A 16,605-nucleotide genomic window follows, 5' to 3' on the forward strand; every position below is an offset into this window, starting at 1 on the left:
AGGGAGGGGAGGGAGGGGAGGGTGGGCGGCTAGTCCCCTCCTCCTTCCAGAGCCCGGGAGCCTGCGCCTGGCAGGGGGGAGGGTGTGGGGAGGGGAGCGGAGAAGCCGCAGTGACGCCCTGCCCGCAGCGCGGGGGGTGGGCCCCAGCCGATGGGCCTGGAGGTTACGTCCACATCCCACTAAGCCCGCAATGGTTCTCAACCTTCCTAATGCCGAGACCCTTTAATCCAGTTCCTCATGTTGTGGTGACCCCCAATTTCATTGTTACAAATTGACCATAATTAGAGCATAGCGATTAATCACAAAAACAGTATGTAATTATATTATGTGTCTTCCGATGGTCTTAGGCGACCCCTGTGAAAGGGTCGTTGGACCCCCCAAAGGGGTCGCGACCCACAGGTTGAGAACCGCTGCACTAAGGCAACCACTTCGAAGACAGGGGGTGGGGGAGGAGGGAAGGAGGGAGGCGCTGGCGGGAGCGTGGCAGCCTGGGGGCCCAGGGGTCAGGAGCTGGCTCTGCCCTTTGCCACTCCTGTGTCGTTGCCACTTGTCATCTCCGTGCCTCAGTTTCCCATTCTGTTTAGAAAGAATATGCTTACTCCCTCGCAGGGTTGCTGTGAAGGTAAAAAAATAAATAAGTAATGCTTATATGCTGTTTAATAGCCAATAGCTGTTAGCTGATAGCGGCTCTTACTATTATGCAGCTTGAACAATGCATCGACTACCTCCAAACTGCTCTCATGGAGGCTACTCCAAAGTAAAATAAAATAAAAGCCCTGGCCGGTGTGGCTCAGCTGGTTGAACATCATCCCGTGCACTGAGAAGTCGCTGGTTCAATTCCATGCAGGTCAGGGCACATGCCTGGGTTGTGGGCCCCATCGCCAGTAGGGAGCGTGCAGGAGGCAGCTGATCGATGTTTCTATCTTTCTCTTCCTCTCCCTTTCCCTCTCTCTCTAAAAAAATCAATAAAAACACATTTTTAAAAATATATATTTTTATTGATTTCAGAGATGAAGGGAGAGGTAGAGAGAGTTAGAACATAAATGTTGAGAGAGAATCATTGATTGGTTGCCTTCTGCATGCCCCTTACTAGGGAATCAAGCCCGCAACCCAGGCATTTGCCCTGTACCGGAATTGAACCCAGAACCCTTCAGTCCGCAGGCAGATGCTCTATCCACTGAGCCAAACCAGCTAGAGCACTAAAAACATATTTTTTAAATTTTTTAATATTTTTCTCAGGGGGGGGACGAAAAGAGATTAACCAAGAGATATGCATAACCCATGAACACAGACAATAGTGTGGTAAAGGCGTGGGGTGGGGTAGGGGCTCTGCAAAGGGGTCAAAAGGGAGCGAAAAGGGGCCATCTATAACCCTGTCAACATTAAAACATATATATTAAATTTTTAAAATGTTTTATGAAGCCATAGATGAGGAAAAGGTCTCCTTTTATATAATCATATTTTCTTTTCCCTGCTTACTGGTGAGGTGGAGCAAATTTACATGTCTGTTCGCCAGATTACTCTTCTCATCTGTGAATTGCCTGTTTACACCCTCCCTGCATGATTCTATCAGTTTGTGTAGCAGTTACTTATAGGAGAATATATATATATCTCTCCTGGATATCAATATCCTTTGCCTGTTCATCTGGAGGTATTTTCTCCTGGCCTGTGTGTCCAGTGTTCAGGCAAGAAAGGGGGTGATGGGAGATAAGACCGCAGAGGCATCCAGGGTCTTGAAAGCCACAGTAACATCTTACAATGTGATCGCAGGTGCGCTGGTAAGGCATGGATGGGAGGGTACAGAGAAAGGGGGTCACATCACCTGGTTGACATCCTCAAGCTGCTGTTTGGAGAAGGGGCTCGCGAAGGGGCAACGGGCACAGTGGAAGGACCCTTTGGAGGCGGTTGCAATAAACCAGGTGAAAATGAGAATGATGGTGACCGGAATGAGGGGGTGGCACAGGGGACGGATTCTGAATACACTGTGGAGATGGAGCTGAGAGGACTCACTGATGAGATGGGCGTGAGAGGTGAGACGGAAGGAGAACTCAAGGGAGACTTCTGGACTTTGAGCCTGTGCAGCCGAGTGTCCAGCAGGGCGCTGAGCAGGGTCGAGTTTTTTGTGTGTGCATGGAGAAAACCAGGATTCCCTCCGGGGCATGGTAAGCATTCGGTGCCTGTGCTTCTGAGGTTCACACCAGGAGAGCCTGGACGGCTGAGATGCCAGCATTCGGAGAGACTGGGGTGAGGGTGGGGAGTGGGGTCAGGAATCTGCTCAGAAGAGCACAGGCAGCTAGAGAAGGCCCCCGGGAAAGCAGGGCACTGGCGCTATCCGCGGTGCTGAACGCCATACAGATAGGCCAGCATGCACTTTTAAGCCCTGTCCGTGGTGCTGAAACAACTTCCCACAGACCTGTCCGTGGTGCTGAAACAACTTCCCATAGACCTGTCCGCGGTGCTGAAACCACGAACCCATAGACCTGTCCGCGGCCCTGAAACCACTTTCCCATAGACCTGTCCATGGTGCTGAAACCACTTTTCCCACAGCCGTCCGTGGCGCTGAAACCACTCCCCAAGGACCTGTCCGCGGTGCTGAAACCACTTTCCACGGCCTGTCCGTGGTGCTGAAACCACCCCCCACACAGACCTGTCCATGGTGCTGAAACCACTTTCCCATAGCCCCGTCCGTGGCGCTGAAACCACTCCCCATAGACCTGTCCGTGGTGCTGGAAACCTCCCATGGGCCTGTCTAGCGAGGTGTCTGCTGAACTGTCCATGGTTCTGAAGCACACGGCCCTGTCCCCAAGGCTGGAACACATTCCCAAGATTCTTGTCTACGGTGCTGAAACCCTTCCCCCCTAGACCTGGCCGTGGCGCTGAACCCTCTTTGGGATCGATCTTGTCTGTGGTGGTGCCACCCCTTTCCCCACCTATACACTGTCCGTGGTGCTGAAATCCCTTTCAGGCAGACCTGTTGAGCCAAGCCAGGCAGACCGACCCCCCCCCCCCCATGACCTGTCCATGGTGCTGAAACCCATGGCAGATGGGGCTGAACTGTCCGTGGTGCTGAACCCTTTCCCCATAGACCTGGCCATGATGCTGAACCTCATTGGGGGAACCGTCTGTATTGCTGACTCTCTAGGCAGAATGCACAGCTCTCTCTCTCTCTCTGACGTCTTCAAAGAACCCATCCGCCCTGCTGTTGCCTAGAAACAAAGCTCTCTGGGCTGTGAGGAGCATGAAATGAAGTAGACGAGGGCAAAAACTGCACCGTCATTTTTAAGAGGCAGCCTTGGCTCTTAGGACGGCAGGGCCTGGCTACAACCTGACTGTAACTATTAACAGAATCTATAAACCATTTCTGTAGGAAAATGATGTACCTTCACCCCCCCCCCCAAAAAAAAAGGGAAAACGGGAGACAGATGTGTCAGGATTCAGTATGATGGTTACCTTGGGTTGGGGGATGCGGGAGAGTGCTTTTTTTTCTTTTTTGAGAGAGAGAGAGAGAGAGAGAGAGAGAGAGAGACATACATCAATTTTATGTTCCATTTATTTATGCATTTATTGGTAGATTCTTATATGTGCCCGGACCAGAGATCGAACCTGCAACCTTGGTGTACTGAGGTGAAGCTCTAACCACCTGACTACCCGGCCAGTGCTCGAGCAGTCTTAACCCTGTGACTTCAAACAGTGTAAGGATCTCTCAGCCACATCACACAGAACCCTGAGCTGAAATTTTTTTGCCTTGATACTAGAAGTTTATGAGCTGCGTTTAAACTACTGAGAGCAGTGAGGTACCAGCATCAGTTACACTCTCTGGACTAGCGTTCCTTTTCCTCTTAAAACTGTCATTATTAAAAAAAACAAAACTGTCATTATCCAGGATCCTCGACCTCTGTTCCTCTCAGGCTACTCCCACGAAAAATAACTCACTCGGATATCTGCCCAGGGCCCACACCAGGAGGTGTGACTTCCCGAGGCTAGAAAAGAAGCAGAAGTCTCACTTTCCCCTTCTCAAACCCAAACCAATCCCCACACCTCAAACTTCCCAAAGATCCTATTGCCTATTCCCCCATCTTCCCACCAGATTCTTCTAGTATATTAAGTTTGTTTACTTGCTGTAAAGTGAGGAATATGAGCCAGAAACAAAGTGCTGGAAAGATGATGGGTAGTTTGAGGGGTTACAACCTTGGAAAGTACAAAGCCCAGGTGGCTCCAAAGAGCACCAGCCTCACACCTTTAAGGTGTTTCCAGAAAATTCGATCAGCCAGGTCCATCAGAACCATACGACAGGGCTGGCCAGTTACGCAAAAGAAAAGGAGAGATGGTGTCATTGTAAGAAGGGGGCAAGAAAAAACAGGCAGAGAAAGACAGAAAAATATATAACTTAGGTTTTATTTTTGATATCACAATTATGAGTTTATGCTAGAATATAGGTCTGAAAATTTTTTTTCATTTAGTATGGCACAGTTATTTCTCTATGCCTACATACACATTTATATTTCTTTTTTAAACTGCATAATTCTATTGAGTGAATACACAATAATTAACTTACCCACTTACCCATTACCCCAGTGGTCAGCAAACTGCGGCTCGCGAGCCACATGCGGCTCCTTGGCCCCTTGAGTGTGGCTCTTCCACAAAATACCACGTGCGAGTGCGCACGTACAGTGTGATTGAAACTTCGTGGCCCAGACGTTGGTATTTTGTGGAAGACCCACACTCAAGGGGCCAAAGAGTCTCATGTGGCTCGCAAGCCGCAGTTTGCCAACCACTGCTGATTACCCTAATAATTTACCACTTAAAAAATTTTTTTGCCATCATATGTTCACCTACCTTTGCACACTTTGGTTTCTGAGGAATTTTGATTCAAATAATATATACATATGACAACTTGTATAACTGACCATGGAATTGTCTTTTCACACTTTCACCAAGTATTATCACTCTTCTGTGATTTAAAATCAATCTATTCCGAAAAAGTGGATATATCATCACTTTATTTTGCATTTTTCTCCCTACTAGTGATATCGTGTAATTTTCATTAGCTGTTTTATTTCACCTTCTTTGACCTGGCTGTTAGCTTTGTCCATTTCTCCTACTGCAATGAAGAATGCTTCTTTTTCTACCGAGTTGCAGATGTGACTATGACTGAGGTGTATCAGTGCTCTGAATATCAGGATTACCCTTCATTTGTTGCAAACATATCCTTTCGGTCTCTCATTTGTATATTAACGTTGACTCTGATGTTTTCCGCATAAAAATCAGCTCCAGGGTCGTGCGCAGTGCTTAAGAGGATCTGCCCCAGGGCAAGATGATAGGAATATTCTAACTCTGTCTGGTACCTTAACATCTTACCTTTACATCTTTAACCTTTCAAGCTTCGGCAGTGTGCCAGGGAGAGATCTCGGTCTCCCTGGAAAGCTCAGTGTCACTCCAATTCTCCCAATGCAATGAGCGTGCTTCTGACCACATATATATAAGAAGGGTCTGAACCCTCCACACAGGCGGGAGAAGCCCGCGCCCATCTCCTGTAGAACAAGGAATGCAGTGCTCCTAGTTTCTATGCCAAAGTAGAGGGGCCATGTCCTCTGGATAAGAGAGCTTCTCACGCCCTAGCAGTATGGCTCAGTGGATAGAGCGCCAGCCTGAAGACTGACGGGTCTGGGGCTCGATTCCCATCAAGCACATGTACCTCCGTTGCAGGTTCGATCTGATCCCTGGCCCTGGTCTGGGCACGTGCAGATGTCTCTCTCACATTGATGTTTCTTTCTGTCTCTCCTTCTCCCCTCCACTCTCTCTGAAAGTTGATGGAATCCTCGGGCGAGGATTAATAAATAAAAAAGAAAAGAGAGGAAAGAGGTCCCGTCACAGGGCCCTCCAGTGGACTGCAGCAGTCACAAGAGAGCCGAGAGCTCAGAGTACTCCTCCAGGGCGGGGGGAACTACTAAAGGACACGGGCATGCTTTTGGGGTGAAGAAAGTGTTCTAAAAGGAACTGTGGCGATGGCTGCACAACTCTGACCACGTCCATGCGTCGTGTACTTCAAGTGGGTGAACTGTATGGTGCGTGAATTACATCTCAATGAGGCTGTTACAGAAACACACCCGCCACCTGCCTCTCAATCACTGTTGCTAAAGCGTGAACACAGCATTGCTTCCCGCAGCACTGAAGAGTTCTACTCTCTGCCTTGGACCATCGCGACTACTCTCCTTATGCCTTTGTGTCTGACAGTTCCTGCTGCTCTCCCCTCTCCCCTGCTGCTACTGCCACACATTCTGGGGGTAGGAAGGCATTCTTCCCAGAACTCCCTAGCTCAGCCATGGGCAAACTACGGCCCGCGGGCCGGATCCAGCCCATTTGAAATGAATAAAACTGAAAAAAAAAAAGACCGTACCCTTTTATGTAATGATGTTTACTTTGAATTTATATTAGTTCACACAAACACTCCACCCATGCTTTTGTTCCGGCCCTCCGGTCCAGTTTAAGAACCCATTGTGGCCCTCGAGTCAAAAAGTTTGCCCACCCCTGCCCTAGCTCCTTCCTTTTTAAAAAAATTTACTGTTTTTTTTAGAGGGAAACATTGATGTGCTGTTCCACTTATTTATGCATTCATTCGTTGAATCTTCTACGTGCGCTGACCGGGGATCGAACCTGCACCCTGCCTGGCATGTCGGGATGACACTCTAACCAACTGAGCTACCCAGCCAGGCCCCTAGCTCCTTCTTTAGATTTCTCATGACGGTACATGTCACATACTCATCACATACTGTGTATTTCACTTCTTCGTGTCTTCCCCCACCTGATCTGTAAGAGCAAAAACTCCTTGTACATTTTGCACCCTAGTGTGTCCTCAGCATCTGAAACAGGAAGTGCTCAATCAAGGTTAGCGGAACTAGTACTACGTTCCTTGTTTATCACAATTCTATGACTGCCTTTACAATATACAGGGACTTTTACTGGAACATCAGTGAATTTACATATTTAACGTGGGGAGATATACCTTTGCCAGACTGAGTCTTTCTGTACAGACGTCTACCTTTAAAAAATAAGTTTACGTTTTAGCGTGTACATTTATACGCTGATTGCAGTATACGTTTCTCTGTTTTGGGGTCAGTCTTCAGTTTCATAGAAGATGAGAAGATTTATATTTATTTTACGCTCTAGAACAATATCAATATCTCAGGAATTGTCCATGATGCATTTCAATCGGTCACAGCATTGAACTACCTCTTCCAGTTTGTTCCATGCTATGAATCTATTTGAGTTTCCTAGCTTGTGTGGGTTTGTGTGTAGTACTCTCCCCTGGCTAGTCCTCCATTCTACCGAACGACTTTGTCCTGACTGGCCTATTCTCACTTCTAAGTGCACTGAGGAGCCTCCTCCTCATCAGTGCTATTTATTCACAGAGAGGGAGCGGTAAGCTGCCATGTCACCCTGTGGATCACAGGCTCCTTCAATTCCCAGTGTGTTCACCTTTCATACCTACAGGCAGAGTCGAGAGCCCTCTGTCTGCTCTGAAGACTGCAGATTCGTCATCTTGACCTACTGGTTCGTTTTCCTTGCAGGTGGACATATCTGTAAGGCAACTTTTACTCTAAGGGCACTAATTATGTGCCAAGGATTATGTGCTGAGCCCTTTAAATGGATCACCTAACAGTCTTCAAAACCTGTGTTTTGAATGGAAAAGTAATATGAGTACATTTTAATTTTTAAGAGGTTAAGCTGACTACAGTGTTAAAACTATGTACTTGAGGGGAGCAAGAGGGAAAATGGCTGTAACGCTATTTGCAAAAGTCCTGGATTAGGCTGACGGGACATAGACTGGGGAGTGTGGGTGGATTCTAGGGGCCTGGGGAGACCGAACTAGAGGACTCAGTGGCATGTGGGTGTGGAGGAGGGACGAGTGGAGGCGGAGGAGCAGGAGGAGGAGGACTCTCCAGTATGAATTCGCTGGTGATGTGCGAGATGTACGCTCTGCCGGAAGGCCTTCCCACATTCCTCACACCCGTAGGGCCTTTCTCCAGTGTGGATTCTCCGATGCAGCGTCAGGTGGGCTACCTGGCTGAAGGCTTTGCTACATTCCTGACACTCGTAAGGTTTCTCCCCCGTATGAACCCTCTGATGCAGAGTAAGGGATTTGCGGTGGCTGAAGGCTTTCCCGCACACGTTACACTCAAAGGGCTTCTCACCTGTGTGACACCTTTGGTGACAAATCAGGTACGCCCTCTGCCTGAATGCCTTCCCACACTCGAGGCATTCGTACGGTCTTTTCCCAGTGTGGAGTCTCTGATGTTGGACCAGATAGGAGCCATCGCTGAAGGCCTTCCCGCATTCGGTACATTTGTAAGGCTTCTCGCCCGTGTGAACCCGCCGGTGCTGGGCGAGGTGTACGATCTGGCTGAAGGCCCGGCCGCACTCCTCACACTCATAAGGCTTCTCTCCCGTGTGTGTTTTGCGATGCTGGGCGAGGTGTGCGTTCTGGCTGAAGGCCTTGCCGCACTCCTGACACTCATAAGGCTTCTCTCCGGTGTGAACTCTCTGGTGATGAGCCAGGTGTGTGCTCTGCCGAAACGCTTGCCCACATTCCTGACATTCGTAGGGTTTCTCCCCGGTGTGAACTCTCTGGTGAAGAGTGAGAGAGCCGCGGTGGCTGAAGGCTCTCTCGCAGAGCGCACACGCGTACGGTTTCTCTCCCGTGTGAATTCTCTGATGTACAGTCAGGGAGGAGCCGTGGCTGAACGCCTTCCCACACGTGTTACATTTGTAAGGCCTCTCTCCGGTGTGAATTCTCTTATGCTGAATGAGTCCGATGTGGTCTGTAAAAGCCTTCCCACAGTCGGCGCAGCCAAAGGGTTTCTCTCCGGTGTGATAGTACCTCCGGTGGCGGATGAGAGAAGCATTCTGCCTGAAGGCTTTCCCACAGTCAGCACATTCATAGGGCCTCTTTCCCGTGTGAATTCTTCGATGATGAGCCAGGGAGGAGCAATCGCTGAACGCCTTCCCGCACTCAGTGCACTCATAGGGTTTCTCTCCTGTGTGGACCCTCTGATGCTGAGCGAGGTGTGCAAGCTGGCTGAAGGCTTTGGTGCACCGCTGACACCGATAAGGCTTCTCCCCAGTGTGAACTCGCTGGTGTTGAATAAGATGAGCATTCTGGCTAAAGGCTTTCCCGCACTCGGCGCACTCAAAGGGTTTTTCTCCCGTGTGTGTTCTCTGATGTTGAGCTAGGTGGGCACTCTGGCTAAAGGCCTTTCCACACGCAATACATTCATAGGGTTTCTCTCCGGTATGGATTCTTTGATGAAGAGTCAGGGTAGAGATTTTGCTGAAAGTTTTCTCACAGTCTTTGCATTTCAGAAGTTTCTTTCCTCCACAGACTTGCTTGTGTTTTTTAACAAATGCCTGTGTTTTTAAGCTTTCCTTATCTGTGTCAAAATTGTATGTTCTCTCTTCAATGGGAAATATGTGTTTTACATAAGAAAATGTATTCAGATGAAAAGCTGTCCCAGGTTTGTTAGAGTGGTCTTTTTTCTCAATGAGCGCACCTATATGATTGACCGTCTCTTGTCTAAACTGTGGCTTCTGACTTACCAGGTCCCTCTCAAACAGGTCTTCACATTTCCAGTTTTCCCCTAATGTGGAACACTCAAAGTTATCAGAGCTTGTAAGTCTTCCCATTATCGTTACCTGGGATAATTTTTCTTCGTAAATGTCCTGATTTGGAGATAATTCTTTGGTCATCCACACACACTCCGAGTCTGAAAGGTAGTAAGAAAGCAAATGGCTCCTTTATTTAATGCTAGAAGAACGGAAACTTCTCAAATGAAACCAGGGGAGTCAAACAGTTACTGAAGCCCACAGAGGTTAATGTTCTTAGACGAAGTCAGGCAACGCAACCTAATTTGACATTTCTCAAATAAAGTCTCCTTGGCTATGGTGTATTATTTCTTTTTTTAAAAAACCTTCCTTTTAAAATCAATTTTTTAAATTGATTTCAGAGGAAGGGAGAGGGAGCGAGACAGATAAAAACACCAATGATGAGAGAGAAGCACTGATTGACTATCTCCTGCACAGCCCACAACTTGGGTTTGTGCCCTGCCTGGAATCCACCTGTGACCTCCTGCTTCATAGATCGATGCTCAACCACTAAGCCACACCAGTCAGGCTCTGGTGTATTATTTCAAGAAGACTCTTAATTAAAGATTTTATACCAATATTTATAATTGAGATTTGTCTGTTAATTTCCTTTCTTGGTACTATTTTGGTATCAATGCTATGCTGTCTTTATTAACACATTTTTTAAAACTTCTTTTTATTCTGTCACAGAACATGTGAACCAACGCTGATGATATTTTTCCTAAAAGCTTTTATAGAATTTATTTGTGTAATTATTTGGAGTAGCTGCTTTTCTTCGGGGAGGCAGTTCTTAGATGACTGTCTACATTTCTTCTATTTAACTGGTCTGTTGAAATTCTCTCTCTTCTGGCATCAGTTGTGGTAATTTATGCTTTCCAAAAATATTATCCATTTAATTAATTTAAGTTTTCAAATTATCTATAGAGTTGAGGAAAATAGATTCCTATGATTCTTTTAAGAACTTATGTACTGTTAGTTATTTACTATTATTTCTTTTCTTGTGTTTTCTCTCATTTGTCCTCACAGTTTATGTTTTATTGGTTTTCTAAAGAAACAACTATTTGATTTAATTTCATATATACTGTTTTCTAATACATTTATGAGAGAGAGAGAGAGAGAGAGAGAGAGAGAGAGAGAGAGAGAGAGAGAGAAACATTGATTTATTACTTCATGTATTTATGCATTTATTGGTTGATTCTTGTATGTGCCCTGACCGGGGATCAAACCCCTAACCATGGTGTCTCAGAACGATGCTACCCAACCAGGGCAACAATCCTCTTCTTGGAAATATGATAACTGTTATCAGGAAAAAGCCACACTATAGCCATGGAACAAACTATAACCATCTCACGGAGGCCCATTTCCCCGCAATGTATATCTTATACACTCTTAACTCGTTTTCTAAACCAGAAAAACAGCTTTCATGCAGGGCAGGCGAAAATACATAATTAAGTTTGAAGAAAATAAACTGGGGCACAAATCCTAATTATGACAATAAAAGTGGGAGAAGATTGCCCTAACTGGTTTGGCTCAGTGGATAGAGCATCAGCCTGAGGACTGAAGGGTCCCTGGTTCAGTTCCGGTCAAGGACACATGCCTGGGTTGCGGGCTTGATCCCCAGTAGGGCAAGTGTAGGAGGCAGCCAATTAATGATTCTCTCTCATCATTGATGTTTCTATCTCCCTTTCCCTCTCCCTTCCTTCTGAAATCAATAAAGATATATTTTTTTAAAAAGTGGGAGAAGATAAAGAGGCAGGAGGTAACATTAGTGAGCTGATCTGTTCACCTTTCACGTGGGTATCAAAAGGTGGTATTCCGAGTCTCATGTGAATTATAAAATATAGATTCAAAAATATATAAAAACATAAAGGTAACACCTTGTGGGACTGAAAACCTTTCCAATTCACAGGGTGGGATGGTGTGAAAGGAGAAAAACCATATATAAACAACAAAGCAAGAAGAAATAATCACAGGACAACAAAGGAAAAATAATTAAAAGTAGAAGGAAGAACACACCTATAATGACTGTTAATCCAATAAACACGTTTTAAAAAAAGGAAAAGTTTAAAAAAAGGAAATTTGTCTGAGGAATCCAAAAATGCTGATTGCCAGGAATGATTGTAACAATATGGCACGAGGTCAACATAAGTGGAACGTAACAGCGTCCAGACACAGACTATGGGATTTGCAGGAGATCAGTGAAGGTCCAGGTGGCACATTGCGCCAGTGAGGAGGAGAAGACCGACTTAAAAAATGGAGTTAGAGGCCCTGACTTGGTAGCTCACTTGTTAAAAGTGTCTTCCTGATACACCAAAGTCATAGGTTCGATCCCCAGGCAGGGCATATACAACAATCAACCAATTAATTCATAAATAAGTGGAACAACCAATTGATTCCCCCGCCTCCCGCATCATCTCTCTCCATAAAATCAATAACCTTTTTTTCCCCCAATAACCATTTTTTTAATGGAGTTAGAACAAGATGTTTCCATTTGGGAGGGGCTTTTAGAGTTGTTGGCCAACAAGTCTTAGAGAGAAGAAACATCGTGAGAATAGCTTCCCCAGCGCTAGCAATCCTGTACTTACGTGGGCACAGGCCTCCTGCCCTCTCGCCATCCGTCACCCAGGGCTCTTCACCCTGCTCCAACAAGGAGATCACGTCTGGCTTAGACACGCAAAGACCTGCATAGAGGAAAAGAAGAAAACGGGCTATGCTGTGGCTACTGCAGAATTATGACCCAGTCCAGACGGTACGGAGAGAAGAGGGACGCGGTAGGAAAATGCTGAGAAAGCTGCGAGAGACAGCCGAGGCGGGAAGATTCCTGTGGGGAGGTGAGGGAGGCAGGCACTCTTACCCATGGACACCAGGGTCCTGTAGTTCTCCAACATCACCTTCCTGTACAGAGTCCTCTGAGCGCGATTCAGGCACTCCCACTCATCCTGGGAGAAGTCTATGGCCACATCTGGGAAAGTCACTGCGTCCTGAAACGACACAAATGCAGTCTTGCTCCACCGGTGTTCACGTCCCCACTCGGGGGGCTCCAGGGTAAAGGGTTCTGCTGCTCACACTCTGGGGGGGCGAGGGGGGAATGTGTGTAAGTAATTGTACGGGGGTCTAATTGACCCAGGAGTGGGGATTAGTTCCTGGACAACGTTTCTGTCCATTTATATTGTATAAATTGGGAAAAATAAAAACATATATGAGAGCCATTCTCTGCTCTTGGAGCAATTCTATGAAATTTATAAAAAATGTCGACTGCATTAAAAACAGTATAATTAAATATTAAATATCTGACCTATATTCGAAACTACATCACCTTTCTACATGGAGGAATTAAAGAGCTCTGGGACTGCAAGGGAATGTCTGAAGGAAGGACGCCGACCTGACGAACATCATTTCAACCTACACAACATATTCTAAGAAATCTTAACGTTCTTAAGGTGTTAAGAACTGTGCCCAGCCCTGGCCGGTTTGGCTCACTGGATAGAGCGTTGGCCTGTGGACTGAAGGGTCCCGGGTTGGACTCCTAGTCAAGGGCACATGCTCAGGTTGCGGGCTCTGTCCCCAGTAGGGGGCGTGCAGGAGGCGGCCAAACCATGATTCTCTCTCATCGTTGATGTTTCTATCTCTCTCTCCTCTTCCCTTCCTCTCTGAAATCCATAAAAACATCCTATCTAATAAAGCGGGAATATGCAAATTGACCATCACAAATGCTGGTGGCACCCAGTCCTTTCAGCCCCACGGGGGGGTGGGGGGAAGTCGGGGCGCAGCAGGCGCACAGTGCAGCCGGACCCGCCCTCAGCCCCCCAGCCACCCAGGGCCAGCCCGAGGCACAGGCAAGCCTCGGATGTCAGCTGCCCAGCTGCCCAGGGCCACCTGAGGCTTGTGCTGCCGGCAGTGGCAGCAGCAGAGGTGTGATGGGGCGTCGTCTTCCCCTGATCACCAGGTCGCCTCCCGCCCCTGAGGGTTCCCAGACTGTGAGAGGGGGCAGGCAGGGCTGAGGGACGCCCCCTCCAGTGCATGAATTTTCATGCACCAGGCCTCTAGTATTTATATATTTGCTGCGTTTTCATTTGCCCAGCAGGCTGCTGGCTCTCTGAGAGCCAGATCGGCACATAGGAACCAGCAGGTGGCAGCTCTCCGATTCCTCTAAGGACTGTATGCTGTGCAGTCAGACGGCGTACAAACAGCTGAGCGCGGGCAATGAAGAGTGAACACCAAACAGGGAGAAAAGGCGGCTCCCAGAGACACTGGGCGGTTGGAGTCCGACCCTGTGACCCCGCACTCATCAGGGAGGGAGGAAACAGAAACCAAGCCCCAGGGTGGAACTATGAGGCAGACAATTTTCAGAAGAAAACAAACATGACCAAACCCTGGAAAGCAAAACTATTGTAAGGAGGGAAGGGGGCATGCTAACTCACCAGGGACATGGCTGTAAGAAGGTCAATGCCCATTGCCGCCTCTGCCTGGCTCCTCATTCGACGGGCTCTACCCCGTGAGCGCAGAGCTGGGGGGGAGAGAGGAGGAGTGAGATGGAGCAGCTCTAAGAACCGCAGCCCAGAAACTCTGCCTTCAGTTCCCTCTTTTCACTCTCTCACTCCCACCCACCCTGCCCTCAGCCCAGGCATTTGCTGGGAGACCGGGACAGTACAGCTGGGGTACTGCTCTGCTCGAGTTTTAGGCTGAGTATGACCTATACCCCGTCCCCTCAAAGCCAATCATTCATCAACAAGAGATGTATCAGGTGGGCTGCATATACAGGGTGTCACCAAAATGTATGCACACTTTACAGCAGAAAGCTCAATTCTGAAAATAAAACGTATTTTAATAAACACTGCCGTTATAATCATTCAAAGTGTGTGCATGCATATTTTGGGAGGCACCCGATCTTTACACTCCTGATTTAACCTTCACGATCTTCAGTGAAAACAGGAAATGCCGTCACCAGTTCACCCATGAAAGCTCTGGGACGTGAAGTCTTTTGCACAAGGTTCACAGCTTGGCAATAACGGAGCCCAGTCACCGACCTGGGTGGGCCTGATCCTCTCGCCCAAGCAGACACCACAATATAACAGGAAACACGCCTCCTGGGCAGCTAACCAGCGAGGATTAGTGTAGATTCTATGAGACTTGAAAAAATGATTTCCCGCCCTGGCCGGTTTGGCTCAGTGGATAGAGCATTGGCCTGTGGACTAAAGGGTCCCAGGTTCGATTCTGGCCAAGGGTACATGCCCGGGTTGCAGGCTTGATCCCCAGTGGGGGGCGTGCAGGAGGCACCTGATCCATGATTCTCTCTCATCATCAATGTTTCTGTCTCTTTCTCCCTTCTCCCTTCCTCTCTGAAATCAATAAAAATATATTTAAAAAAATAAAATGTTTTAAAGAAACGATTTCCGCAGAAAGAGTTTATGTGGCTTGCGGGTCATTGGACAAAACTATAAGAAGACCCTGTTTCTCATTTTGCTTTGGGACACACAATAATTTTGAAATAAAGTCCCTTGTCTCCCCTGAGGCGAGTTTCCTCTATCAGGAAAAGTTCTGGTATTTTCCCTCTAAACTCCACAGCTTTCTGAAAGCATCACTATCTATCTATCTATCTATCTATCTATCTATCTATCTATCTATCTTTATCATCTATCTTTCTAAAACCCTAAGCGACCATTTGACCGGTCGCTATGACGCACACTGACCACCAATGGGCAGATGCTCAACGCAGGAGCTACCCCCTGGCGTCAGTGCGCTCCCACAGCTGGAGTGCTGCTCAGCTGACCTACGGGCGCCAGACGCCGGGTTCACCGCTGGCGAGCACGGCTATGGAAGTGTGAGCCTCTCCTGCCTCAGTGCTAAGGCCAGGCCCGCGTGGGCTCCTCCCTGGCCGCCTGCCACTTCATACACTTTTACATCCCGGATTGCGAGAGGGCGCAGGCCAGGCTCAGGGACCCCACCAGTGCACGAATCCATGCACCGGGCCTCTAGCGATGATAATAATAAGAGTGAACACTCGTGACCTAACCGGTTTGGCTCAGTGGATAGAGCGTTGGCCTGCAGACTGAAAGGTCCCAAGTTCAATTCCGGTCAAAGGCATGTACCCTGGATGCAGGCACATCCCCAGTAGGGAGTGTGCAGGAGGCAGCCGATCGATGTTTCTCTCTCATCGATGTTTCTAACTCTCTCTCCCTCTCTCTTCCTCCCTGTAAAAAAAATCAATAAAATATATATTTTTGCCGAAACCGGTTTGGCTCAGTGGATAGAGCGTCGGCCTGTGGACTGAAAGGTCCCAGGTTCGATTCCGGTCAAGGGCATGTACCTGGGTTGCGGGTACATCCCCAGTAGGAGATGTGCAGGAGGCAGCTGATCCATGTTTCTCTCTCATCGATGTTTCTAACTCTCTCTCTCTCTCCCTTCCTCTCTGTAAAAAATCAATAAAATATATTTAAAATATATATATATATATATATTTTTAAATGTTTTTATTGATTGTTAGAGAGGAAGGGAGAGGGAGAAAGAGAAACCTCAATGATGAGCGTGCACCATCGATCGACTTCCTCCTGCACATCCCCTACTGGGGATAGAGCCTGCAACCTGGGCAGGTGCTCTGAACAGGAGTCAAACCAGCAACCTTTTGGTGCACAGGACGGCCCCCAACCAACTAAGCCACACCAGCCAGGGTTCATCTCCATTTTATGTAAGAGAAACTGGGTCAGAAAATCTAGGGCCCAGGGAAAAAAGTGAGGCCCTGGCCAGGTAGCTCAGTTGGTTAGAGCACTGTCCCAATACACCAAGGTTGTGGGTTTGATACTCCATCGGGGCACATACAGGAAGTCAACCAAAGAATGCATAAATAAGTAAAACAACACATCAATTGTTCTCTCTCTCTCTCTCTCAAAATTAAATAAATAAATAAATAGCTCAGTGGAGGTTTGGGGATCTGAACTCTTGAAGCTATCAAACCCATCTCAGAATTGG

At 47.5% G+C, this 16,605-nt stretch overlaps 1 protein-coding gene across 2 annotated transcripts in view; it reads right to left on the minus strand.

Annotated features, from left to right (window-relative positions):
- Window positions 1–6,534: 6,534 nt before the first annotated feature.
- Window positions 6,535–16,605, minus strand: part of ZNF470 (zinc finger protein 470) — a 31,934-nt gene continuing 21,863 nt past the window's right edge. For both annotated transcript variants that reach the window (XM_059664976.1, XM_059664979.1), the window contains 4 exons: window positions 14,061–14,146; window positions 12,494–12,620; window positions 12,225–12,320; window positions 6,535–9,761 (listed from right to left, as the gene is read on the minus strand). In XM_059664976.1, the coding sequence (XP_059520959.1) occupies window positions 7,876–9,761; window positions 12,225–12,320; window positions 12,494–12,620; window positions 14,061–14,146 (2,195 nt within the window). In that variant the 3' untranslated portion in view covers window positions 6,535–7,875. The remainder of the gene's footprint in view (window positions 9,762–12,224; window positions 12,321–12,493; window positions 12,621–14,060; window positions 14,147–16,605) is intronic.

The sequence above is a fragment of the Myotis daubentonii genome, chromosome 15 (genome assembly GCF_963259705.1).
Source record: "Myotis daubentonii chromosome 15, mMyoDau2.1, whole genome shotgun sequence".
Lineage (NCBI taxonomy): Eukaryota > Metazoa > Chordata > Mammalia > Chiroptera > Vespertilionidae > Myotis > Myotis daubentonii.